Source organism: Malaya genurostris, chromosome 3 (assembly GCF_030247185.1).
Source record: "Malaya genurostris strain Urasoe2022 chromosome 3, Malgen_1.1, whole genome shotgun sequence".
NCBI lineage: Eukaryota > Metazoa > Arthropoda > Insecta > Diptera > Culicidae > Malaya > Malaya genurostris.
In genome coordinates this window covers 304,378,898-304,406,687 of record NC_080572.1, presented here as the reverse complement: position 1 = coordinate 304,406,687, position 27,790 = coordinate 304,378,898, and the positions used below count along the sequence as shown (strand labels likewise).

At 36.6% G+C, this 27,790-nt stretch overlaps 1 protein-coding gene across 1 annotated transcript in view; it reads left to right on the top strand.

The window, feature by feature from the left end:
- LOC131439129 (heme transporter FLVCR2) overlaps nucleotides 1-27,790 on the top strand; it is a 66,636-nt gene that overhangs the window by 18,781 nt on the left and 20,065 nt on the right. The window contains exons 2-5 of the mRNA XM_058609788.1: nucleotides 3,177-4,060; nucleotides 4,357-4,471; nucleotides 9,303-9,405; nucleotides 21,369-21,593. Coding sequence (XP_058465771.1) covers nucleotides 3,922-4,060; nucleotides 4,357-4,471; nucleotides 9,303-9,405; nucleotides 21,369-21,593 — 582 coding nt within the window. The 5' untranslated portion in view covers nucleotides 3,177-3,921. The remainder of the gene's footprint in view (nucleotides 1-3,176; nucleotides 4,061-4,356; nucleotides 4,472-9,302; nucleotides 9,406-21,368; nucleotides 21,594-27,790) is intronic.

The window sequence follows — 27,790 nt, the reverse complement described above, 5'->3', positions numbered from 1 at the left end:
ACACCCAAACTACAGTACAGATTAGTTACATCAAACTTTCTGACACACAAATATTACAAAATAACCAGTATAGTTCTTTATGATAAAATATTGGTGGTTTTGGAAAGAACCTTTTATGAAGGTGTGCGTGAAGGGCCAAATTGTATAATTTTCTACGATATTAAACACTGATTGGATATAAACGATTTTGTACACTGTTGCGAATTTAAAACTGTGAAAATTGCAAAAAAAAAACTGATCATGTTATCTTAGATTTGCACTCCACTACTAATTTTAATTTTCGATTTACAAAGAAGCAATATTTATAGTTCTTTAGGTAACATTTAGAACCATTAGAAAGGCTAATTTTGCATAATGTTCCACATTGTTGTCCATTTCCCGTTGTATTTTGCTCCAATGCAAACGACCACCAGCAGATGTAATCGATCTTCTTCGAAGGGAAACTGGAACTGCAACCTGAGCGTTTGAGGTTTTGTACAACGCTAAAGGTCTGCTTTCATTACTAGCTAGTGACCGCTGCTCCCGACGATTGAAGTCCAAATGAAAGCACGATCTAAGCGTTTGAGACTTTATACCACGCAAAAGGTCTGCTTTCATTGACGACTAAAGTCCAAATGAGAGTTGCGACCTTAGCGTTTGAGGTTTTTAACCACGCAGAAGGTGCACTCTCCGAAGCTGCTGATCCCACGACGTCTGCTTCCGTCCAACGCACAAGAAGAAATGATCGACTTTTGACCACGATTTCCCTTTTATACGCAGTCAGTTGAAGATATGTGCATGACTACCTCAAAATCGTCGTCCTTGCGCGAAAAAGCCAAGCAAAAGTAAAGAGTTTTCCGCGTTGTTTTAAAAGTTTGAGAAAACTTAATTTTTGAGTTGTTTGTGGTTATCTCACACAGTTCAAAATATTATCCTAAATTCCTGATCATATTTTTGATGAAATGGTGAAAGAATTATGTTGCTACCGTTAATACAAGTCGAGATATTCACGATTAAGTTCTGCCCAGTCTTCCATATGGCTAATTTTGAAAAGGCACCCCATAGTAAAGTAAGTCGTATTCACGACAAAATAAAGCCAAGCCTTAAAGTACTTTTGTTTCGCTGTAAACGAATTTTCTTTGCATTTCGTATAATAGTATTGATATACTGATTTTACTCCGCTTTATTATTTATGTGTACTAAATTTTGATTATTGCACAGATGACTTCAAACTTCACCACCTTTTAAAAACGTATTAACAAAGCAGATAGTCTTGATCAATCTAAGTCGTTAAAACGTAAGTTGATACCGACAATACATTGAAAGTATTCAATTCAAAAGACATTTTTCGCATGTTCGAGCCCCAGCCAGTGCTCAAGAAAGCCTCTATCTGATTAAACTGATCGATCTACGGCTCTAACAGGTGATGAAACTGGAGAACTTTTGCAACTAATCCCTTCGAGGCAGTTAGTATTTGTTTACATTTCTCAAGTCTTCAATATGCAGTAACCAAGGTGATAACCAATAACTGTTATTTAAAATCAATAAATCATCATCTTGTGTTGCCAGTTTCAATATTTTTCCAACGATTTCATTTTGACATTACCAGTTACTGAGGGGTAGTTTAATTTGCGATACAGTTTCGATAGACGAGTGGCAGGTGGTGTCGTCGACTTAATGTTAGATGAGCTTGAATTTTACTGGTTTCGACTATAACTTGCGTTCTGCTAGCAGGTGCGACTGTATGAATTTAAATGCACCTTTTATCAGCCAAGCAGATGTATGCTTCTGTGGCTCGGTCGATTAACAGACGTACTTGCGATCCAATGATTCTCGGTTCAAGTCGCGACGTATCTTTTTTTTTATTTCAAAGAATTCATGTATGCAGTTTTAGACACAATATTAAATGTTCTTCCACGTAAATTTGCGTGAGCTGCGACGCTCCATTTATGTGCATCTAATAAGATGCAAAATCACACGGTTTTTTTAAGTGTGTACGATTTAACTAGTGCACTTGGAAATAAGTTGTTTTCATGATATGGAAAGATATGTTATTTCGGTATGGCATTGCATTGCATCTCCAATATGTCGCTAGTCACTAGTCGAAACTTTACTTTTTGAGTCACGCTAGATGCTAGTAACAATCACTCAAATTTCCTGTTGCGTACTCGGCACAAATAATCTACCGTGCTACAGTAATTTTTCAAGTAAAACGGTTCGTTATGCCGCCGTAATTGGCTGAGACAAGATCAGGGAATTCATACAAAGCCATTTATCTCACTTGGCATTGAGTTGTGGAGTAACACCTTCCGTACAAATGGAACCTTCACCGCAGTGAACCAAGAAAGTGCCAGAATAGCAGAATTTTTATGTGATGATAAGGTGACCTAAGCGGCTTTGAAATAGAATGATATTTTTCATGCTTTCTCAGTTATGAATAGTGTTCATTTTTCAACAAGTATCATAAAAATCATACAAAAACAACATGTAAAAATAGAGTCTTTGAAATAGTTTATAAAACTGATAGGTGGCAAAGGTAGCTCAATTTGAACTGCTTAAAGCATTGATGTTTATATTCATAAGGTTACGAAGTGTTTTCTTTTTTCATGCAAGCCATCATGGGTAAAAAAAAATCATGAAACATCACCACGTTCCGCCCGCAACTTGATTGTCATTAACCGTGAAGGACGACACTGATTCCTCCTGCTGGCTGTATGATAACTTCATATCAATTCCGTGCACATCCAATGTCAAGGGTCATATCTTCATTTCCGCTACGTGGTGACACACAAGTTTGCCGTGGAATCCTTTGCTCTATTATAAGCGGAAGAGATGATTACCCACACCAAAGGGAGAAGGCGAATCGTCAACTGTTTGGCCCAAAAAAAACGCCACATCGGCATCTGAGAGGTAAAGCGAAGGAAACAAGATAAATTGCTTCCGTTTCTGGTGCCTATTTTAGTGATTGCTGCCGGTTACAGAAAACCTTTTGTAAGAAGCAACATTTATAGATAAGTGAATTGTGCTTATTTCGTAATGTTTGATTAATTCATCTTTGGTTCAAAGAAAAGTCTTGACCAACACTACGTTCGTTCAATTGTACTTTCATCGCTCGCATTTATAAATCTACTGTACACCTTCTGCCGGAAAAATAATCAGCAATAAATCTCACACTTTGCTTCTCATTTTCACAATAGATTCTACACCAACAGCTGCATGGAAGTCATACCGAAGCATACCAACATGTGGAGTACAATCGTTCCAGAAATTTCCTTCAGCTTCTAGATTATCGGAAGTACCTATCACCGCTCACCTGTAAATAGATTTTCTTTCTTCCATTCGAACGGAAACAGGAAAGAGACATAGTTACGGTCACATAAACATCCTGGTCGCTTTATCGGAATCATCCAGAAGGAACGACGAAGTAAAGGAAACAATATTCAAGAGTGCAAAATTGAGATAGCTTAATATTCGATAGAGATTTATTATTGTTTAACGAACTCGAAATTGCGAGGATATACGACAAATGAAGAACGAATTGAGGATAATTTAAGGAAGAAACGGTAATTGAATAGTGATCTATTTCCAGAGCAATAATCAGGACACCGAAATGGAAGCTCTCGTAACGTGAAAATAAATCAATTTTGATTCTGAAGCAGGAAATAATCAACGAGTGAACGATTTTGCAACAGTCCCATTCCGCATAGCAAGGCAGTAGAGTAAAAAATGACAATAACGATAGTACCTTATAGTAAATAGAGTCTACCCTAGTCGAAACGATCTATTCAATTCTTATTTAAAGGAAAACTCCTCGGACTAGACAAAATAAAAATCTATTTTCAACAATAAAAAAAACTGTGCAGAAGCTCTCATCAGCAGCTCTCGGTCTGAAGAAAAAAAAACTAAACTAAACTCGTTCATCTTTTACGACACCTATTCACAATGGACCTAAAACACTCGAATGTACCGGAAGTGACGGTGGTGGCGGACGCGTACATGCCCGGCAGCAAATCCTCCGATTTGATAAAGCCATCCACCAACGGCTCTAGCGCCACACTAGATAAACCCAGTGTTCCACCTGGTAAGTTCTACCATTTATTCTGATTTGTTTCGCACATACGGCCAGACAATCTCACCATGTATGAAATTGAGTTTATTAAAGAACCTTCTAATAGTTTATCGAAACTTTGGCAAAGCTGCACATAAGTAGTTTTTTTTTGTGATATTTTCCACGACAATAGCATGCAGTTTGGTAGCTTTAAGCTCAATTCAATGGAAATGTTCTGTGCTGACCCTAATTATTTTTCGTTCTGTTTTCTATTTTCACAAATTATTGCTGATGCCACGACATCGTTGCGGCTTTTCATCCTGGTTCAGGTGAATTTAAGGTATACAAACGGCGATGGTTGGTGCTAGCAATATTCGTTATGTATTCCGCCTCCAATGCACTTCAATGGATTCAATATAGTATTATTGCGAACATAATTCAACGGTGAGTTGTTTTTATTTTCCTTTACCCATAAACAGCATTTTCGATAATCGTTAAGTTAGCTGTCCAATAGAGTAACGACACATCGATAGATTTTAAATTATGTGATCAAACCGGTGAATTACAACGTTTTAGATGTAGAAATTCCTACTACCGAGATGTATTTTATTACGAGGTGGAAAAACGGTGACGGAATTGCTAACTAGGCTTGTTTTCGATATTTCAATGAATCGCTTAAACAAGAAATTGCCTGAGAGAGATTAGAGTAGGCGGTGCGCGCTAGAGCGGAAGAAATAAATTTTCGAGTGTCATTTTTTTTCTATAATCTACCGAAGAGCGAAAATTTCGTTTTCTATTGCATACAATAGATTTTCCGTTTTCAGTGTATGGTGCTAACGCTAGAAAAACTGTTCGTTGTTATCGGACGCTGAAAAGTGCTGTCGATTACATGGAATACAGACAACTGTGCTTTTTCTGCTTCAAAAAATATTTGCACACAAGCTAAGATCAAATTCAGCAGCTAAAAGTTTCATATGGAAGATCTATAATAGAACTGAAACTGAAACAAACCTATCCACAGTAAGCCGTTCTAGTTTTATTCATTCGAACAGTTTTGCTGTCAAATTAAAAACTGACACCAGTTCTTCTTGTTATACTTTCCAGATCTAAATTTTAAAACTGCCATAAATTATCCATCTAGAACTGGAACACTCTTGAACATGCCCTAAGGCAGACCCTGTCAGCTTGGAGCGACCTCAATCTTCAGTTCAGCAACGCCATCGCACGGCGTCTCATTCAACATGTCATGTCAATTGCAGTGCTGCTATTTTAGCGCGTACGAATTTGACATTTCTCTCCCCTACTTCTATGTACGTGATTCGATGCGGACTCGCCTGAGGGCGCCATGGTCGCAAAAAAGGATGTTGCCTAAGATTTGTTCGGGGAATGTGAGAGCTGGATATCTTGTTAATATGATGTCTTTGCCTAAGGGCAAGTTGTACGCAGGTTTTCAATGATTTAACCCAATGAAATTTGTCGCCTGGAATCAGTCCGATTGTCGAACCTATTGAACACGTTCCTCGAACATCATACGATAAAGCAGGAAAAACTTTCTGTATTATTGTTTATATTGGTGGAAAAAAACTATCTTAAAAATCTGTACAAAATCAGGATTTTTTGCAAAATCCGTATAAAATTCAATAATTGTTACCAATTTACTTGAAAATCAATAGAATACTGAAAAAATCGTATATATCTGGTAACCCTGCTTTTTTAAATATCTTTTTGGTAACTAGACATAAAGAGAAAAACCCTTCATAATCCACCTAGTGGTGTGATAATGCCTTTCTCTTTTTTCAAAGCAGTCTCATGAATTTTTTACAGGGTCCGGCACTCGAAGTGTAACCAATTAAAAAGGCCATAAATTCAGTTTGGAAAATTACTTTTACTTAATTCAAAGTACAAAATGTGTAAAAATAATACAAAATTCAGAATCAATTCACTTTTTTGCTCGATATGACCACCTTTTGCCTTGACTATGGCCTTGAGACGGTCAAAAAACGAATCGCAAGCTGCCCGAATGTGACTTGCAGGTGTATTTTGGCCCACTCGCGAACAATAACTTTTTTCAGCGCCTCGAGACTGGTGTATCTTTTAGTTCGGACTTTGCTCTCCAAAATGGCCCAAAGAGAATAATCCATTGGATTCGCATCTGGTGAATTCGAGAGCCATTGTGTGGACGTGATGAAGTTCGGAACGTTGTTTTTCAGCCATTCTTGGTTCACTCGAGCTTTGTGAGACGGTGCCGAGTCCTGCTGAAACGTCCATGGTCTGCCACCGAAATGTTTGTCTGCCCACGGCTTCAAAGCAACCTCCAAAATACTTTCCCGATAATATGTCGCATTTACCTTGACGCCAGGCTCGAAGGTCTGAAGTTGGTCACACTTCGAGTGCCGGACCCTGTATCATTTAATGAAAAAATTTCTGACACTAATTTTGGCTCATTCTTGACACCAATTAATTCAGATTGATTCGAGTGGTTCACAAAAGCATGCTTCAGTGTTTATGTCACATACTTGGTATCGTTTTTCTAATCAAGCGCTTGGCATTTACGTTGCCTATTTATATGAGAAGAGTGATGCTAATCTAAAAAAACCCTTCTTAGTCTTAGTTCTTAGTGGAATTTTCATAGGTCTTGAAAAATCACCATAGGCCATAGCCAAAAGGCTTAGAATTGCATGAAACGTCGAGATTTAGTGTCATCTCGAAAAAAAATTTTTTTTTGAATCTGCTTTTTGGTACTTTTTGGGAAATTTTTCCAAGTCCCAGAAAGTTGATCTTTCCAAAAAATTTTTTTTTGAGATGACACTAAATCTCGAAGTTTCATGCAGTTTGAGACTTTCGGCATCAAAAAAAATTTTCTAATTTCGTAAAGCGCTAGCGCTCAAAAGTTTAAGCACCTCAAAAAATGTCCTCATGCAAAATTTGAGCTAAATCGGACATGCCTAAGAGGTGCTGCCCGGCGGTTAAGGTTTGAAAATTTTAGATCTTGATAAAGCACCATAGGGGGGAGTACATGAAATTTCCAAAACCGAAAATTTTGATAATTAAAATATAATTGTAGAACATCAGAAAATTCTAAAAATTCATTGGAAAAAGTTATGATGGAAATACTTGATTTTGGGGGTCCTTAATAAACAGTGCATCATATCTCGATACCAATGCATTTTAAAGTGTTCATGTATTCGGCATGTTTTCTTGTTTAAACATGATCTACAATTTTTCTAAAGATATAAATGCTCTGTCTCGTATTGTATGCAAAATAATTTTTTTAACTCACTTGTAGGTGGATTAATGTTAACTTTGATTATATTGAAAAAAGCGGACTACTTCAAACAGAAATTCGTCTGAAGACATGAAAGCTCCAAAACTAACCCCTGAAGCATAAATAAAAAACGTGCTTAATCCACCTAGCAGTCAGATGATACCTTTTTTATCAATCCGCATGTGTTATTGCATGAATATTCTTCGGTGTTTCAGTTTTCATGACATTATTCTAATGGCAATTTGAGATTTCAATCACGGATTACTCTGTAATGTCGAAACTGCAAATCGGATCGAATTTGAATCTAAAAGTGTAACAATCGATTAAACATTCCATGACATGTCGAAGTAAATTCCACTTTAGAGTTTAGGGTAATTTAAGGTACTTCCAGAGCCGGTATTCAGGAACCAGCATAACCCAAATCTATTAGTACGGCCATATGACGAATAAGTTGCAATATTTTTGAGTCCCACTTTAAAGCTTTTCGGAATTGTCATCTTCTATATCGCTTTGAATTTTAAAAATTCATCACACTGTAATTCCAGAATCGGAAGTCAGGATTGGATAAAATTAAATATTGTGTATGGGACTAGTTTATTTTAATTTGAATTTTTGTTTCTGAAATTCGATTTGGCTTTTTTTTTTTCAGAAAACGATTGAGGTTTGAGAAACGATTCGATACTGGAACCGGAATTCGAAATTCGGTGTAGCCGAAGTCAAAAAATTCACCTGAGTAGCTGTATAGTTTACATTTGTTTCAAAATGTTTGAAAATCAATGTAGACAACTTTGAGGAATCGTGGTGCGAATTAAATTTTTGGGTGCCTTCCGGAACAAAAACTGAATAAGACCAAAAATGAAATAAGTTTATTTGGTTATTGACTATCCAAATCTGCTAACCCGATAAACCTCCCAAGCATTTCTTTGCCAGAGAGCGCTAATAACTTCTACTGCTGGAATAGGGGAAAAAGTCGCTTACACAAAAGTTTCGATATCTCCGTTAAAAATGGACGAATTTTGACAATTTATGGCTTGTTGGATAGGTATTACCGAAATCTAAGTCTAAAGACATATTCTGTTTTCAAGGTCTATTGTGACAGATATGGTAAAAAAATTGACATAAAACTTTGCATAACTCAAAGAGTAAACATCCTATCTCAAAATCATTCAAAAGCGTTCAGGGTGACGTGGACACCTTTCATTTGCGACTAGTTTGATCAAAATCCGTCCAGCCATCTCTAAGATCTGGACCTCTTTGTTGACAGCACACACACACACACACACACACACACACACACACACACACACACACTGACATTTGCTCATTTCGTCGAGCTGAATCGATTGGTATATGACATTCGGCCTCGGAAATTTTTTCTAAAGTTTGAGCGAATTCTATACCTATTTTTTATATTTAAAGAAAGGTGAAAACGCGTGTTTCGACATGATTTGGACTACTGTGCAATGGTAGAAATTAACATTATTTAGTTTAAAATAAGAGTTAAAATATCAAAGATCATAACAAAGTCTGCATGTGAAACTAGCAACAAAAATAAATAATTGTACTAAGTAGTTCAATTTGCACTGCTCTGCACTGACGAGTAGAAGACGAAACGTTAAGAATAGTGCTATGTAATGTTTCAAGTTAGAATTCTGTTTAGTTATAAACAAATTTTCCGTGATGCACATAATTGTGGTGTTAAGAAAATTATTCTTGAAAAAGAAAATCAATACGATCATCTGAAAATGCCAGCAAATGCTATGATTTAAGTTTCAATGAGTTTCGATACAACAATAATTTTATATCGCATAAGTTCTACGTACTTAATCATTCCCAATTAATCTGTTTGTTTTTATTCTGTTATTCTCCCCGGAATCTGCATCGTACCGTGTGCCGAACCACCGGACAATTTAATCACGTTATCGCTCAACCACCAAAAACAAAACGGCGGAACCATCGGATTTCACATTGACTGCGGTAAAATGAATCATGTTAAAAAATAAATTACAGCTACTACGATATTACCAGTACATGGGTTGACTGGACTTCGATGATTTTCATGATCCTCTACATACCCCTCATCTTCCCGGCAAGTTGGATTCTGGATAAAATGGTAAGCTCTCATCGATTTGCTAATTCCAGTGTTAGCTTTAGAATTATTTAATCTTTTGGATCGGTTCAAGTATTAATGCATTTGTTCATAGGAATAATTAAAGGTGCTCTCGAAACGATCGGCGTTTCTAAAAATGATAGCAGTGATAAGTTGGAAAAGGATTCCTGACTTTTAATTACCAGAACGTTCGATTTTCCATTTTTATCCACAGCTCTACCAAATCGCGTTCCATCGTGCACGAGACTGTACGAGCTCACTGTACGAGATTTCTCGATAAGTGCTAAGTACTTAGTCGGCGATGTGTTGTCAGGTTCCAGGGTGTGCCGTTTTTGCATTGATTGAACAATATATGAGAAGACCCACGGTATCCGCAACGGACATAACCGACACGACCAACAGCACCAGTTGGCTGCTGTGTGGCCCAAACGCATGGTCAACTTTCGTTTAATCCGGAACTCGGTGTGACGGGTTTTCATTTCCCTGATATCGATAGACAATTTATTTTCTGGAGATCCTTCCTCTCGGGTTCGGGAACTTAGAATGGAAATCCATAAAATCAATTTGGAGCACACAAAAGAGTTTCGATATCCAGCGACCGTATATCTCATACACATTCATTTCATTTTGTGTAAGCATTTGAGTATGATATTGCTGCTATTGATTTGTTTTGAATTTAAGAGGTTCAAGTATTGACGATTAAAAGAAGATGATTCATGCCATTGTAATACATGCTGTGACATACTGCATTAATTGTTACCGAGGAGAACATTCGGGGGCAAAAGACATTTAAAATTCAAATTTATTACCCGCGATATCGTTTTCATATTGAACGTGTACATAATAACAATGCAAAGGAATAAAAACGTTTGCCATGACAAACCGTTTGAAATAAAAAATATCTGAAAATGGATTCATGGAGTACGGAAACTGTACGCTGAAGTGAAGCAAATATTGCCCGAGGAAAATGAATTCTGGTACTCTTTTAGAGCCGTTTAGACCACTCTTGGACTTTTTCAGAATCAATTCGCCTTCTGGCTTTTTCTGGTTCAGGATTCTGTATGAATAGATATAAGCGAGCCTGTTATCAAATACTGCATGTAGTTTCGATTGGAAGCGTACTTTTTTTCCTATCGGTTAGCAAACCAACTTCCTCGTGGATTGTTTGCAAAGGCGAGATCTAGGTACTACTTTTCGTTGCAACACTTAACCTTTTGTTTTGAACAGGCTCTACAGTAGATTGACACTGTGCATGGCATCCTAGTGGTTTGCACTATTTACCCAAACCACTGAAGTGCTTGTTAAGTTAATAAATATGATTAGGAGAGCTAAGTCTAAACCGAATGTGCTAGGATAAATTTATCTCAGTTATTCAAACCGTGTTCGCTTCAGTAACATGTAAATTTAACCTGTCATTAGCCGATAGGTAGAACAAAAGTTTCGCGCGGTGCTCCAGTAAGTAGATGTTATGAAACGTTACAGTTAGTCTCTTACTAATAAAATATTCTATTGGTGCATTTATGAATTTATGAAATTTTCATGCTTCGATAGCCGTAGAGTTGCACGGCTGTTCACCCAATAGTTACTAGTGCTATTATAATGTTACTCTGATCAATTTAACACATGCATTTGTATGAAAGTTGCAGCACTGCCCAAGCTTCAACCCAGGTAGCACATTAAGTTACTGTTAATATTACTATTGGAAAAGCGCATTTTCCTGTGCTGTGAAACAAAGGTCTAATTCTCAGAGAGCAAACCTGCGAGCCCCTTAAAAAGCAAAAATTAGATTTTCTAAAAGGTTCCCTGCACGGGATTACCATTCCCGAAAATTGACTATTAATCAAATGTGCAAGTCCGTAGATAACACATGGAGCAATAAGTCCCGAGACTAACAATGGAAACAACATTTTTTTTGCAAAATTTTTTTTATTCATCAACATAATCACTTTTTAGGGTGATACAATGGTTCCGACGTTTTTCCAATTTTTCAATACCATGTTTATAAAAAAATTATCTTTCGCTTCAAAATAAGCTTCAGTTTCAGCGATGACCTCCTCATTTGAGCCAAATCTTTTTCCCTGGAGCATTTTTTAAGATCAGCAAAGAGCCAGTAGTCACTGAGGGCTAAATCTGGCGAGTATGGGGGGAAGTGGGGAAGCAGATCAAAGCCCAATTCGTTCAATTTCGCCATTGTTTTCATAGACTTGTGGCAGGGTGCATTTTGTTCCATCAAAAGCAATCGCGGCAACCACTTGGAAAAAACCTTTTTCATGCTCAATTTTTCATGAAGGATAGTAAATACACTTCCATATGATATCTGTGTCATCTCAGCAATCTCACGGAGCTTCACTTTACGATTTTTCATTATAATTTTTGTCACTTCACTCACATTTTCCGGTGTAACGGCTTCCACAGGTCTACCCGAGCGTTCCGCGTCATTTGTGTCGGCATGACCACGTTTAAACTCGGCGAACCACCGACAAATCGTTGCTTTTGATGGACAAGAGTCCGGATAACATTTTTCAATCCATTGTTTCGCTTCCACGGTGTTTTTACCCATTAAAAACAATGATTTATCAAAACACGAAACTCGGTTTTTTCCATTTTTTAAACAAACTACAAAACGACTTTACTCCAACTCAGCTGTTTCTGGTCGGATCGACTTAAAATTTTGACCCGTTTCAAGCGCCATCTCTGCTTTAGTCTCGGGACTTATTGATCCATGTGTTATCTGTACTACTGTTCACTGAACTGATATCATGTTATATATTATTTCATAAATACGTTTATTTCTTAAGGCAGTTTACATAAGTTTTTCTTCGCCGTAGCATCACTTTTACATAATATTCTTATCCTAATTTAATTCTAACATAGTCACAACGTTTTGCATTTATTAAAACATATTCTCTTATTACTTAAATATCATCTTAGGTAACTTAAATATCGTCATTAATTATGAAATCTACTCGGAAATATTATTTGAACCAAACGATTAACTTCTATAAATTATAAAATAAGCTGTTATTTTCAGACATTTTGTTAATAATTTCATAAACTGTTTCGAGTTTGTTTGTATCATTACATTATTTTTATTCTAATTTAGCTATTGGTTGAACTCATGGACGCAGCTGGGATCAGAACTAAGTCTTGAAAGGGGCCTTTATTAAATTGAAACTCCAGTTTTCTTTATGAAATGATAAATAAGTTTCATGTATGAAAGGTCACGACAAGCAAGAATGTCTCGAACTGGGATATTGGATAGTCTACCTTGGGTACGCAAAGAATTTATTAGTTGAGATCTGACATCACGATACTCCACGCATGTCCAAACGACATGATCAATATCTCGATAACCTTCGCCACAAGCACAATGATTAGTCTCGGAGAGCCCAATTCGAAGGAGATGTGCATCTAACGTGTAGTGATTGGACATGAGTCTGGACATCACACGAATGAAATCTCTACTCACATCCAGTCCCCTGGATGCCTTTGTCGATATTTTCGGAATAATTAAGTGCATCCACCGACCCAGATCATCTTTATCCCAAGAAGCTTGCCAGCTGGCAAGTGTTCTTTGGCGAGACGAGCTATAGAATTCGTTGAAAGCAATTGGTTTCTCATAAATTTCACCCTCAATAGCACCACGTTTGGCTAAAATATCGGCTCTTTCATTGCCAGGAATGGAGCAATGAGCCGGGACCCAGACTATAGTGATTAGATAATTATTGTTCAATATGTCGTTCAGGCACTGTTTTATTTTGCCCAGGAAAAACGGTTCAGTCTTGCCAGTCATGTTTGAGCGAATGGCTTCAATTGCACTCAGACTATCTGTGAAGAGGAAATAATGGTTTGGAATTAATGTGACGATTACACTCAAACTATAATGAACTGCTGCTAGCTCTGCTATATAAACAGATGCAGGTTCTTGAAGCCTAAATGAGGCCGAAACATTATTGTTGAACATACCAAACCCTGTCGCTTCTTCAATTCGCGATCCGTCCGTGTAAAACATTTTCTCAGAGTCAATATGCCTGAACTTACTTGAAAATATTTTTGGGATTTCCGTCGAACGTAGATGATCCGGGATTCCACGCACTTCGCGCTGCATGGATGTATCGAAAAATAAAGTTGAGTCAGGGACATTTAGGAGGCTGACACGGATAGGAATATATCTTGAAGGGTTGATTTCCTGTGACATATGGTTAAAATATACTGTCATGAATTTTGTTTGAGATCGAAGCTCGACTAGTCGTTCGAAATTATTAATTACCATGGGATTCAGCACCTCACATCTTATTAGCAGGCGTGATGAAAGCTCCCAAAATCGATCTTTTAATGGAAGAACTCCCGCCAGAACTTCAAGACTCATTGTATGTGTCGAATGCATGCACCCTAAAGCAATTCGCAAACAACGATACTGAATTCGCTCCAGTTTGATAATATGAGAGTTTGCAGCGGAACGAAAGCAAACGCATCCATATTCCATCACTGAAAGTATCGTTGTCTGATACAATTTTATTAGATCTTCCGGATGAGCACCCCACCAAGATCCTGTTATTGTTCGAAGAAAATTTACTCTTTGTTGGCATTTTGTTATCAGAAACCTAATGTGTCCTCCCCACGTGCATTTGGAATCGAACCACACCCCGAGGTATTTAAAAGTTAAAACCTGTTGGATCATTCTTCCCATCATATGGAGCTGAAGCTGCGCGGGATCATGCTTTCTTGAAAAGACGACTAACTCTGTTTTCTCCGCAGAGAATTCGATACCAAGATGAACAGCCCAATCGGACAAGTTATCTAAGGTATCTTGCAATGGTTTATGCAGATCAATAGCTTTGGGTCCAGTAACTGAAACCACGCCATCATCTGCCAATTGTCTTAGTGTACATGGGGTTACTAGACAGCTGTCAATGTCATTTACGTAAAAATTATAGAGGAGCGGACTGAGGCATGAGCCTTGCGGGAGACCCAGATGTTATATATTATGTTATATGTAGGACTATATATATTTGAATTCTATATAGGAATGCGAAACAGTGGTCAGGTCGCATCGATTCGAAGAGATAAAAATATATATTTGAGATAATTGGATGTCGATAAAATAATAAATAATGAACAATGTATAAATTAATTTAATAAATAATGAACAATGTATAATTTTCCATCTTTACCAAGCCGTACTCATAGCTTCCCCTAAATAAGACCACAATTTCGTATGCATTAAATTTGTTTGCAGTTCGCATAAAATCAACGCGATCATTTTAACTGTGCCTCTTCCCACAATAGAAATTAGTATTGAATCGACTTGCATTCTGTGCGGTTCGTTTGTGCCTATGTTGTGTTTGGATTCTTTGATCATCAGGTTTCTGTGGGTTTTAATGCGCTGCTCGTCTTTCATGAGAGACAATGATTTTTGTAGGAGTTCTGCTGATTTTTTTCTATTCGAGATACTTTTGGTCCTGGTTCAGATTTTAGCTCTGGAACTCAGGTTCCAGATTTTATTCCTAGAACCTAGATTCAGATTTAAGATGCAGAATTCAGGTTCATAATCCACGTCCAAAATTAATTTCCAGAATCCCAGCACTTTGCGAAAATCCAGTTCTATTATTCAGATCCAGAACCCATGTCCCGAATGCTGGTCCAGATTCCAGGTTAAAAATCCAAGTCCAGAAATCAGATGCGGAATACAGGTTCTGAATTAAAGTTCAGGAGTCAAGTCCAGAACTCCGGATTCTAGAACCAGAATCCAAGTTCAAAATCCAGTACCTAATTCAGAATCCAGGTCCAAATTTTATTTATTAAACAGATTTAGAATTCATGTCCAGAGTTCAGATACGGAATCCAGTTGTAGAATTCTGGTCTAGAATTGAGGAACCGAAACCAGATCTAGATTTATTTTCTCTCAAGTCCAGAATCCAGCATTCTAGTCCAAATCCAAGTCCACACACTTAAACCCGATTCTCGAGCTCGACATATTGAAATGCCGAATTAGATCGGCAACACGATATTTTACTGATTCTTCAGTAATTTACATGCTCTTTTTCGAAATTCGTTAAAGTAAAAGTTAAAGTTAAAGCTTGTCAGTAAGCAACAAACATACCGAAATCAGCAAATCCATTTGCCGAGATTTCGAACAGCTTTCACTGAAACTCGGTGAGGCACTTGTCATCTAATCCCAAGTAACAATTAAAACTTGTTATAATTGACATGGTTCATAATTGTTTCAGATCGGTTATTTTTGTTAGATATGTTAGACAACTGATTTGTAAGGGATGTAAAATTCATTCATATTACTGTTTGTGAAACCAATTCAAAAACCTGGATATATTATGTTCCACATCTGGTTTTTCAACTGACTGTACGACAAGCTCATTTGAGCAGTTTCAATTCCGGTTTTCACTTAGCAAATATTACTGTTGTGGAACATTTGAAACAAGAAACCTTTTTGCACATCATACAAGAAAAATGCATAATCGTTGCGAGAAAAGTTAATGAATTCAGTACTAGAACAATGTTTGCTACTTGGGATGTCTCGTTTCGATTTTGCAAAGCACCATAAGTGAAATAAAAACTATATACAATGAATATATACTCTGCTTATTTATAGGTAGAGGCGTTAATGAGAACTGGAAAAATGTGTTTAGCCGTTATGTTTTCTTTTGAAGTTGTCTTGTCTTTTATGTACGCTAGACTAAAATTTACATTTGAGTAAAAATTTCTGAAGTGGCCCTCCAATTAGGTAAAAAATCATTTTCTATGCCTACTTGTCCAAACCTGTCGCAGCTCGCTTCCATCACACCGACGACATCGCACCCTACCGATTCGCTCGCGCAGTGCATTTTGCATACAGCGCGCGTATACAAAAAATCGAATATTTCGAAAACCCTATTTGAGCACAAGTTTTTTTTTTGTTGATTATGAAAACCAATAACATATGCAACATTTTAGCATTTAACAGAAACAAAAATCGCGTGAAGAAGGTACTTCAATATCGATTTCTTTGGAAAATTTTTGTAAAATTGAACATTTTTAAAAATATTTTCTTCATTCTATGACAAAAATAGTTGTTTATGCATTTGCAAAGTTTCGTATAATTCGAAAGAGAACTTGAGTTTCAGGAAGCATTACTATGAAAAGGTATATAAATGTTAATGTAACTAAAAATAGTAAAAAAAAATCAAATATCGACGAAATATTTCACGAATATGTTCGTAGGTACTAATACTACAAAACAATAAGACTTATTGTAAAATCGGTTACCTTGTGAAAAATGGGGGGGGGGGGGGGGGGGTAGGGGCACTTCAGAAATTTTTACCCATTTATAAAACACCCTCTTTCTTCCACCTTAGTTTTTATGATATTTATTTTATACAATAAAGAAGAACAATTCTTTCTTTGTTCAATTACTGATGATTCGGCAATTTATGATCACTTTTGCTAAAAGCAAAATTTCTACTGGCTAGCTCGGCAATAATTGACAGTTCACAAATTTTGGATCGCCGAGATTCTCAGTAATTATACATTTTATCGAGACGATAAGCGAGCACTCGGCTCCGCCAATCAGCAATAAAATTTAAGTGTGCAGCATCAAGATTCAGGATCCAGGATCAAAGCTCTACTCCGAAGTTTAGTCAAGAATATAGGGCCAGATAGCAGGTGCAAAGTGTACGTGTAGCATTCAGATCCAGGGTTAATGTTCTGAATTGAGATGCAGAATTCATTTCCAAAATCCAAGTGCAGAGTTTAATTTCATAATTCATGTCCGAAATTCAGTTCCAGAATTCAGACCGACAACTCAATTCCAGAATTCATTTCCAGAATCCAGGTCCTAAATCCAAATTCAGAATTCGTTTCCAAAATCCAGTTTCAGAACTCAGGTTCAGAATTCAGTTCAATAAAACCGGTCCTGAAACCAGATCCAGAATTAATTTCTAGATCCAGAACTAATGTGTAGAATCCAGAATTTAGGTCCAAAATCTATTTTCAGAATCCAGCCAAGAAATTAAACATTGTTGATTCAATTTTTTCATAAAACTACTTTCGTGTCAATGTGTGGTTTAAAGTATATCTATAAAACATGTGTTGTGGGCTATAGAATTTAATACTTTTTAGGTTAGGTGTTATTTGCATCAAGGAAAATTTCATGTCCGCCATTTTGATGTTCTACCGTTGCATTTATTAGCAGTAAATAAATTTCAGAACATTATAAAAAAGGGAATACGATTGACTTTTAAATTTCATTTAGGGGTTAGCCTATGTTTGTGCTTAGGTCTGTGTGTGTGAATGTGCGTATGTGTATGTAACGTTTTCTTTGCACTAACTTTTCTCGGAGATGGCTGAACCGATTTTCACAAACTTAGATTCAAATGAAAGGTCTTGTGGTCTTGTGGTCCCATACAAAGTTCCTGAATATTATTTGGATTCGATCTCCGGTTCCGGAGTGTGTGTTCTACCTTTTCTCATAGATGGCGCGACCGATTTTCACATACTCAGGTTTAAATGAAAGGCCCTGTGGTTCCATACGTAATTCCTGAATTTCATCCGAATCCGACTTCCGGATCCGGAAATATAGGGTAAAGTGTGTTTAAAATTTTATACCATCACTGAAAAGAGCGAAAAACCATAAAAAGTTTTCTAAATCGACCTCAAATCTTCTCCAATTGATAGTTTTTATCAGTAGACGGTCAAACAAACCGATTTCGGTTATTATTTTAAGAATCGAAGAAAATTATTTTGAAGAATACCACAGTATTATATATATCATAGTATGATTGATATGAGAAAGGCATCATTACACCACTAGGTGGATGAAAACATGTTTTGAAGAATACAACATTAGGTGGATTAAGGTGAAATGGATGTCCAACAATACTACCGATATTACTTCAGATTGTATCAAAACTAAAAACTTAACCTAGATGGTCTACTGAATGAAATGAATACGAGCCAAGTTTAATCGTTCATTCAGAACATTGAAACATTTGACATTCCTATAACCTGATGCCAGATTCACAATTCAAAAATGGATACATTTGGGGGAAATCTGTTTATTTGCTATATATTCGATGTCTAGTGGATGTTCAGTAATTTCTTATTTCAACAGTTTATAAATCGAGTTTAAAATTCGACCGCGTTAAATTACTATTTCGTACTAAAACCGAAAATACTGGAATGTTTTCTTGTTTTCAATCGTTCTGGGAAGAGAGATTTTTAGCGTGTTAGTCAATACGTATTCATATGACCTCATGTTAATCAATTATAAATACTAATGGTTCATATTTCTAATGTAATAGTCAATAACAATAAATATTAAATTAGGATATATTCAAATTGTGAAATATTCACAAATCCAAAAGTCTCTTTTTCACAAGCCAACAAAACGTGTGGTAAGCCCACTGCGCTCAATCACGGAAAATATTCCTAGTTTCTATGTGCCGGTTTTGCCAGTGCAGTGCATTTTTTGGGACCACATTTCACCTTAAAACAGATTTTTTTTTCTAAAAGTGTAGATTTTTTTCCATTCCGGAATATGTTGTGTCCGATACAAATATGGAACCATTTGAAAAATTTTCGATAAATTGCCCAATTGTTCTAGTTGCTTCATTTCAACATGATAATGTAATAATCTGTGCTACATGGAAATGCTGGTGATTTGCTGCAATTCAATTTAAATTTGGTACTAATCAATTGTTGTTGTTCTAAACTAGTTAAAACAACTAAATTTTTGGTTGAAAAGAAAAGGAAGAATATTTTAGTTGAAACAACAGGCGTTGTTTTCTCACAAAGTAGCGATGAAGTAACCAATCTAGAACTAAAAACTTCAGAAGATGCAGGGTTAAACCGGACACTCTATGGGCGAAACCTGACATTTTTTGGAAAATCAATAGAATACCCATTACACTAAGGTTTTTACCCATTTATCTATACAGTTGTGTAGTTTCAATTTTAAATTCCCAATTTGTGGCTTGGAAAAACAGGGATTAGTTTTTTACCAAGTCACCATGAAATGACCTAAGCCGGACTTGAAAGTTTCACACGAAAATGTAGTACGAATATTTTTTATTGATGTTGAAACTGACTTTCGGGTTTTTCTTGAAGCCTATTTCATTGCTTTGCTATATATAATGAACATTTTGATTTGATTCATGGTAAATCTAGTTTTAATAAGTTTTTTTTATAGAAAAAGTTGTTATTTTCAGACATTTTGTTGATAATTTCATAAACCATTTCGAATATCATTACATAATTTCTATTCTGATTTAGCTATTGGTTGAACTGATGGACGCAGCTGGAATCAGAACTAAGTCTTAAAAGGGTCCTTTATTAAATTGAAACTCCAATTTTCTTTATGAAATGATAAAGGAGTTTCATGTATGGAAGCTCACGACAAGCAAGAATGTCTCGAACTGGGACATTGGATAGTCTATCTTGGGTACGCAAAGAATTTATTAGTTGAGATCTGACATCACGATACTCCACGCATGTCCAAACGACATGATCAATATATCGATAACCTTCTCCACGAGCACAATGATTAGTCTCGGAGAGCCCAATTCGAAGGAGATGTGCGTCTAACGTGTTGTGATTGGACATGAGTCTGGACATCATACGTAAAAGTAAATATTCTTAGTTGAACAAAACATCATGAACAGTAAAACAAGAGTCTTCTCCATGGTTGAGCCACACCATTATTTAATAGCTTGTGCATTGATTTTTACTTTTTGAACAAAACCGGTCAATGGACATTTATTTTTAAACATTTATCCAATCGCGAAGATTTTTTATTAAATTTTGATTACGAGATTCATTCATTAACTTGAATTACACGAAAACAAGAAGTCTGAATTGTTCCCTAATTTAGCATCAAATCTTTACCTTTATAAGAAAGGTTAAGTTTATCACTTATCTGCTGATCGATAAGCACTAATTACGAAATCATAATCAGAATCATTTCCTCAAATTACACAATATGAGAAATTTTTTTTCAATCTGGAATAAAATAAGATACTTTCCTTGGGTGTAAACGAACATAACCTTTTCAGTTTGCAATCAGTTATGTCAAGTTTATAAGAATTTTACTTTATGTTGCATCTGGAAAACATTTTCATATGGGAAACTCTAGTTGCACCCTATTCAGTAATAATATTCACCTTCCAGAGCACCGTGCTCGGTACTCGTTATCGGTAAGCTCTCTGAAAATGAGATTTTCCTCTATTACCTGCAGTCAGCACGTAATAGTGGCGGCATGATACCATATTGATATATATCGAACCGGTTGTAGTTCAGAAATGCCAATTGTCGTTACATTTTGAATCGGAACTTGGCCTGCCATTTCGACAAACAGCATAGTTCGGCTTCTTGCTAGTCTAAACACGAACTCACAACGGCTGACTTATGACGACAGTACCATTACGCCCTGGAACATCAGGTAAGGTGTGTGAAACGATGTCAACGGATACGGAGGCGAAGTGCTTTCGGCCCAGATATGAAGAAGACCATTATTGAACTAACTTTGGCCCGATAGCGGATCAATTCGGTCGTCACGTCCGCTATCAGGCCCTTTATCTCGTTAAAATAAACGATGCAACATATTTCCTCTGGTGATGATTTGCTGCCAGGTATGTTCTGCTTCCGTTATGAATATATCCTACTTTCCGCTTTTGTTGTTGTGTTTTTCGTTATTGGGGATTCTCACAAAGGAAAAGTTATCGTTCGGAAAAACGTTTTCAAATAATCTTCCGAACAGAGCCACACATTTGTCAAAACTAATGACTTTCATGCTCATCAAACGGTGAATGATGATAAAACGCAACTCATAAATCGGTTGACAGCGAATTTTGTACATGAGTTATTTCCCAATCTAAACGCGAGTAGTTAAAATAAGTAAATATTAATTATTATTTATAGTCGTAAAGTTCGGGGTGTTTTTCGTGATATCGTCACTTTTTCTCTTCCTCTTTCAGGGACTACGAATCGCAGCCATCAGTGGAGTGCTCGGAACCTGTTTAGGTGCCTGGATAAAATGCTTTTCCGTGCAACCCGACCTGTTTTGGGTTGGCTTCATAGGTCAATCGGTTGTGGCCGCCTCGCAAGTGTTTATCCTCTCACTACCGGCTAAAGTGGCCGCCGTGTGGTTCGGTCCAGATCAAGTTTCATCGGCATGCAGTATCGGTGTGTTTGGCAATCAGGTAAGTCATCCTAGAGCACAGCGTCGCATCTATCTCCATCAGCAAAATAAGTTGAGGGTTAGGGAAATTTGAACGGGAAACATTTCAACCAGGAAACAGATCACTTTTTGCTGCTACATTTTAAACATTACAGTAGGTACACTTAGCAGCTAACAGTAAGTGGTTTGCGTAACGATTTCTTACGACACATAATTCATCCATGAGCTGCTTATGCGTTGAGTATAATGCATTAGACGAATTTGACGGTGAGATTTATGGCTACCATTCTTTAGCTTTTTTTCTTCGAATTGGGAAAATACGTAGTATTAATAACACATGGAAGCCTCACTGTGCTGGTGCAATGCAGGAATCGATGGTTAGCACAAAAGTTTGGGCTTGGTGAACTATTGGGAAAATGCTTACATTCGAAAAGGTCCAGAGAAGATAATAATTTTGCTGTCCGAAGCAACTTTGCCGATAAGTGAACACTATTGCATATACCGCACATCTAAAATTAAAGTACTATAGTTTTCTTCCGCTGCATATATTTTTATGCCGGGATTTAGGGGTACTAAAGTTCACCTTGAGTGAAAAATTTTCAAATGGCAAGCAATAAATATTTTGTAAAAAAAGAAAATGAAATATTTCACATGTTTCAGTGTCGAAAAAGTGCTATACTAGATTGTAACGCTTATTTGAGTTCCCGAAAGTTCGACTTGTATGGCTCCTCGTGAGGGATCACATAGTTTACCGTGTAATTAGAGTGATATTTTTTTCAAAACATTACTAATTTGACCCCTTCTCGATCTTCGCTTCACCAGTCAGGAGCTTCCGGATATCTGCTCACTCGCCTCTCCATATCTCTATAATGCGATCCCAACCGCTAGTCTTTATGTGTGCATCGGATTCAATATTCTATGATTTCGAAAAATGGAAACTTCGTGACAATAAACAGATTTTTATTTTCATTAGATTGGAGCTTGCTACTATCTGACAACAATTGCAATACCGCTGTTTTGGTTTCGACAAACATTGTTTTTTACTCAATTGATCAGTTTGTTCCTAGCCGCATCACGACCGGTTTTTTATATCCAAACATCTTCTCTGCTTATCAGACAATGAACACTAGTCTTCTAGCTCTATACCTATTTTCTGCTTAAGCACCGCTTATATCTGGAAACGAGATTCTAAATCGAAAATGCCACACAAAAGGATTAAAGGTGAAAGATGGTCCTTTCCCTCTGTTATGCGGATTAACTTAAATTTTACAACGATTCCTTTCTTGGAATCTGCCTTGTTTGCCAGTATACAGTTGGAAAAATATGCATTAGTTTCCGTAAAAAATTGCGATGAAGTGACCCAAAATCCAAAATTTCATAAACCGCTAAGCTCAACCCAAAAAAACCAGCAAATTTCAACAAAAAATCAGTAAAAAAGTTCGCAAAGTTTTTTTTCACATTCTTCACTTAAAGGTCTCTATTAAGTCCTAATTAACCGCTATAGTATTTGTGATGAAACTGAATGTTCTGCAATATATTCTGGCCAGTACTGTATGTCTTGCAAGTCTAGTCGTACGTATTCATAGTTCCTTTTTTATCTCTTGAAGGATATCAACAAGACAGACGAGAAAATCCAATTTAGAACGTAGCTGCCGGTACTTCATTGCTCTCTCTCTATATGTGCCACATCGTCTACAGGCTCCAGGATTCAACATTTGCCTGTTAGCGGTAGCGAAATTAGCATACGTTTTGTTTATATTCCTGTTATCGTTCTCCTACAGAGGAAGGCTTTACAATCACTTTTGGTTTTATTCTACCATCTCGTATCACTTTTCCAGTGGCTTCCTTCTAATATTTACCTAATTTTTTTCGATCGGGTGGATTGATGGTAATTGTTTGGTTTGTTGCCATGGTACCTACCACTGAAGCTTTCCAGACCTGACCGAATCTTTGTGTGCCTGAACCGGTTTTGTTCAGATACTCTTCCCCACATTATCAGATCCGAATGGATTCCGAATCAATTCCGAATCGGCGAGAAATTTTCATTCGGAATTTCATGTGGAAATCATAATGGATTCCGAATCAATTCCAACTCCAGTGCAACAACCGATTCCGAATGAACCGGTTCGCCTACAACCGGTTGATTCGGAAATCATTCGGAATTGAGTGAGAAGATGCGGACTGAATTGTCAATTCGTCTTCTTCTTCTTCTTTCCTGATTTTGCACGTTTTCGTGCTGATTTTCAGTTTATTTTTAAACGAAAACATTATATAACTGAATATACAAGTTTAAATCTTCATGTTTTTCGGATATACAGAACTAGTAAATAACCAGTTCTTCTTAGAATCCCAACATAAACTATTGAAATTCGCTGGAAATTGACAAAACGGCCTACCTTAGTCAGCATCATCCATTCCTCTAGCTGGAGTGTAGTGAAATGGCTTAAGTCGCATAAATTTCACACTAACACATTCATAAAATGAGCGAATATTCAATGACATTTAAAATGTCACTGTCAATCAGGTTGATCGAGCAGTCAACTCAGGCGAAAATTCTAGCACTGAACCGATCGAGCACTAAAAAATCATGCAGTCGAGTAAGATTTCATTGCTCATTCCGTCATTTCGATAATGTGGGTCCTAGTAGAGCTGCATGTTCCGGGAGCACCGGAAATAGAGATCGAAATATCTAAAGCGGAACTCACTCACTGTTCGCCGAGTTTGCTCAAAAAAGAAAGATATCTTCTAATATTAGCTGAACAATGCTTCGATTTGTAGGTTATAGTAGTTTGCGCCCGTAGGTTTTGGTAGTTTGGTAATAAAACTGAAACAGGAGTTTTATTAAAAATATCTTAGTAATATTTCGGATAATATCAGTAATAAAAGGCAGGCATCATCGCAACACTAGGTGGATAGAAACGTGATTTTTCTCTCATTTAGAATCACAACCGTTCATTAGTAGAATTAGAGTTTCCTCCTGCTCTTTCTTGTTTAATGGTACTTACGTCATTTGCAATAACGGCACAATCTTAGAAATTATCATGGGGAATCAAAAAAAATCTAATCACCATTCTTTTCATTACTTTAGTCAGTGGTTAATAGTGCATCATGGCTTTTTGCTACAGAAACTTTACAACTCTGTCTGTTAAAGAAAACCACTGCACATCTTCAAATTTTCTTCAAATCATACAACCATCAGCAAGCAGGAAAATCATTGAGGGTCAAAAATTTGTTGACAATTTCCGGTCCACTGATAAGTTTCAAATAAATTCTTCTCTTGCGGAAGATTAAAGCGCTCAAGCTGAGCAAATTCTACCCCAACAGGAAAGAGGCAGACATTAACACTCAGAAGCAAGAAACGAATGCTGTAGAATAAAGTCTCATCATAATTAGCCAGAAGAAAGTGCGAAACTTTTCAGTCTTTGGGATTGTTTCGAACAAAAAACGTTCCCAGTGGTATAAGCGGAAACAAGGGCCGGACTCAGTTTGGTACAAGTTTATACCCAGTACTAGAAAAGAAAAAAAACTTTTTTGACACGAGCTCAACATTTCTCTATTGGAAACAAAATGAACGTATATTTCATCGTCCCTCCTTACATAATGACCGACATTCGGTTCATTGGCAGAACCCTGTCGGCAAATAAAATGAAACACAATAACCAAGGTACTAAAACACGAAATATGTTCGAATTAACGCACGCATGTTTTCCGAATTCGACCCTTGTTTTAATCCTTCTCGTCTCGTACAACGCGGATACGGTTTAGCCGGTATTCGTTATTGCCGGATAACCGCGATAAACGGGACCCAGAGCATATGGGATTTCGACTGATTGGGCTGTGAACGATTATCTCGCTTCGGTCAACAGATAGAGCCACACAATCTTCGGCAAACTTGTTGTAGATACTTAGACAAACAATTTAGTGTAGTTCGACAAACAATTAGTTGAGAACTGCTCCGCTGGGGGCGCTTTGAGAAATATATGATATAAATCATTCGCTTAACACAGGCACAACGATTTGAGCTTCAAGTAACTCGCAAATTATAGTATTTTGAAGAATGCGGGAATTCAAAGTTTGTCAAACAGCAAAAGTATTAACTTGGACTTACTCCATCAGATGTAGCTAGTGTGCTTGAATGCAAATATAAATTATCAGAATTATGTTCTTATAAAAAAACTAAAAGATATAGAGCGGTTTTGTTTGTTGGAAAGTTGTTGGGAATGTTATAGTTTACGAGATAAAATTAATTAGGTGATATCTCTAAAATCTGATGCTATAGATTGGCGGTGTTTTCGGAAAGAAAGTAGAGGAGGTAAAAACAGATTAAATAGTGTGAACAGTTGTAAATAATTTCTCACTTGGTGACGCTGGTGTTCAATTCTGGGCTGGAAATTTCTGTAATCTTGATTTATTTTGATTTATTAGGATCGTTTTCTCGAGGGTTTTTAAACTGGTTAGAAGATTGTAAAAAGCTTGTGTGTGATAATTTAAGAACAGTGTATTTTCCTCAACATTGCTTGGGATATCAAAAAGTATTCGATAATATGAACAGTAGAAAGCTATTTTTTGGGAAAATTATATTTGTTTTTTCGTGATTTATACTAGTTGACGGTAGAGATTTCTTCTACAATGCTTATGTAGGAATTAGTAGCTGTCTGGTTGCGGACAAACTTGATAAGAAATATGATTACTTTTATGGGATTTCTCAAGTTTCGAAAAATGCGGTTTCTCTATAGATTTCTGAATTTTTCGGTTTGCTAAAATAGCTGTTATTTCGGAGGATTCGCAAAATGATGCGAACTCAAGTGCTTCCCTCCATCAGAAAATGATTTTGTGTCATGCGATTCTTCAACGAATCTACTAAGCATACATCCTACACGACGTTATCGTAATTGTGTTAGTGTGTTTCTGCAGAATTACTTTCTCGCATACATACTACCATAAATCAAATAAACATAGATTTCTCACTGTACGGTGACACTAACAGCACCTCTAGTGACAAACGGGTGTACTTTTTTTCATTAGCTACTGTGGTTGTGTTAAATGCGCAGGCAACTTTTTGCATGCATTTTAGGAGCATTTACGCACCCATTCTCCACCAGACGGTGCTTTTGGTGTCACGGGTTACTTAACTACATTACTATTACACTGGAAAATCTATGTTTATTTGATTTTTGATACTACTATATACTAGTTGAGTCGCGTTGAAAATAAAAACAACTACAGTGCAACAGAGAGATCGATCATAGATTCTTTCTTTCGTTTCATTTGGTTGTGTTAGAGACGTGAATATAGAATTGATTCTTATAAATACGTTGTAGCTAACTTTCTGATAATCCAGTAGAAATCAAGCAGATAGGGCATTTTAGGCGCGTGAAAATGAAATCTGGAACGGGAAAAATCAAATTTTCATTGTTTTTCCTTTACCAATCGTCTGCTACAAAGTTTTTGAATCAATTTACAAACTTCACAAAATTCGAGGGTGTAAAATTTATTGAGATTCGTTGAATAACAGCTGAGCTATGACAGCTAGAAGTTACCGTTCTATCTTTTTTCAGGCTTGGTATTTGGAGTGTTCATAATGTAGCTAATCCACGTGCTTTAAAAAATTTGCAGCGTTCGAATCTTCCAGTACACTACCAGGGCAATAAAAATGGCTGGATGACTCGAGAAATTTTCCAAGATTAAGTGCAAAACTGTTTTATTTTCGAGTTAGAACAATTTTGCTTAAATCACAACATCGGATTCAAGGCTCTCTTATTGTTGGATAATGCCCCTTCTCATCCACCTGGTGTTAATCATCCAAATGTAAAATTTTCATTCATGCCACCCAACACGACGTCTATTCTACAGCCTTTGGATCAGGGATTAATTCGAAATTTCAAGCTGTATTATGTTAAAGAAAGCTACAGGCAAATTTTACAAATTTCTGATAAAGATACTCTGTCATTAATCAATTCGTGGAAAAAATTTGATCTCAAGAATTGCATTGATTCCATTCAATCAGTTTCAGTTCAAATTAAGTCATCAACGTTGAAAAATTGCTGGAAAAAACTACTACTTCCATCTTTTTTTAGAGCCTGGTACACAAATCGATGCTATTGAGAACGAAAGAATAATTTCTGAAATTAAGGATTTCGGTGGAAAGATGGGTGCTGAACATCTTTCTCGTGAGGAAATTGATGACATCATCGCTGATAAATTGATTACGGCAGAAGA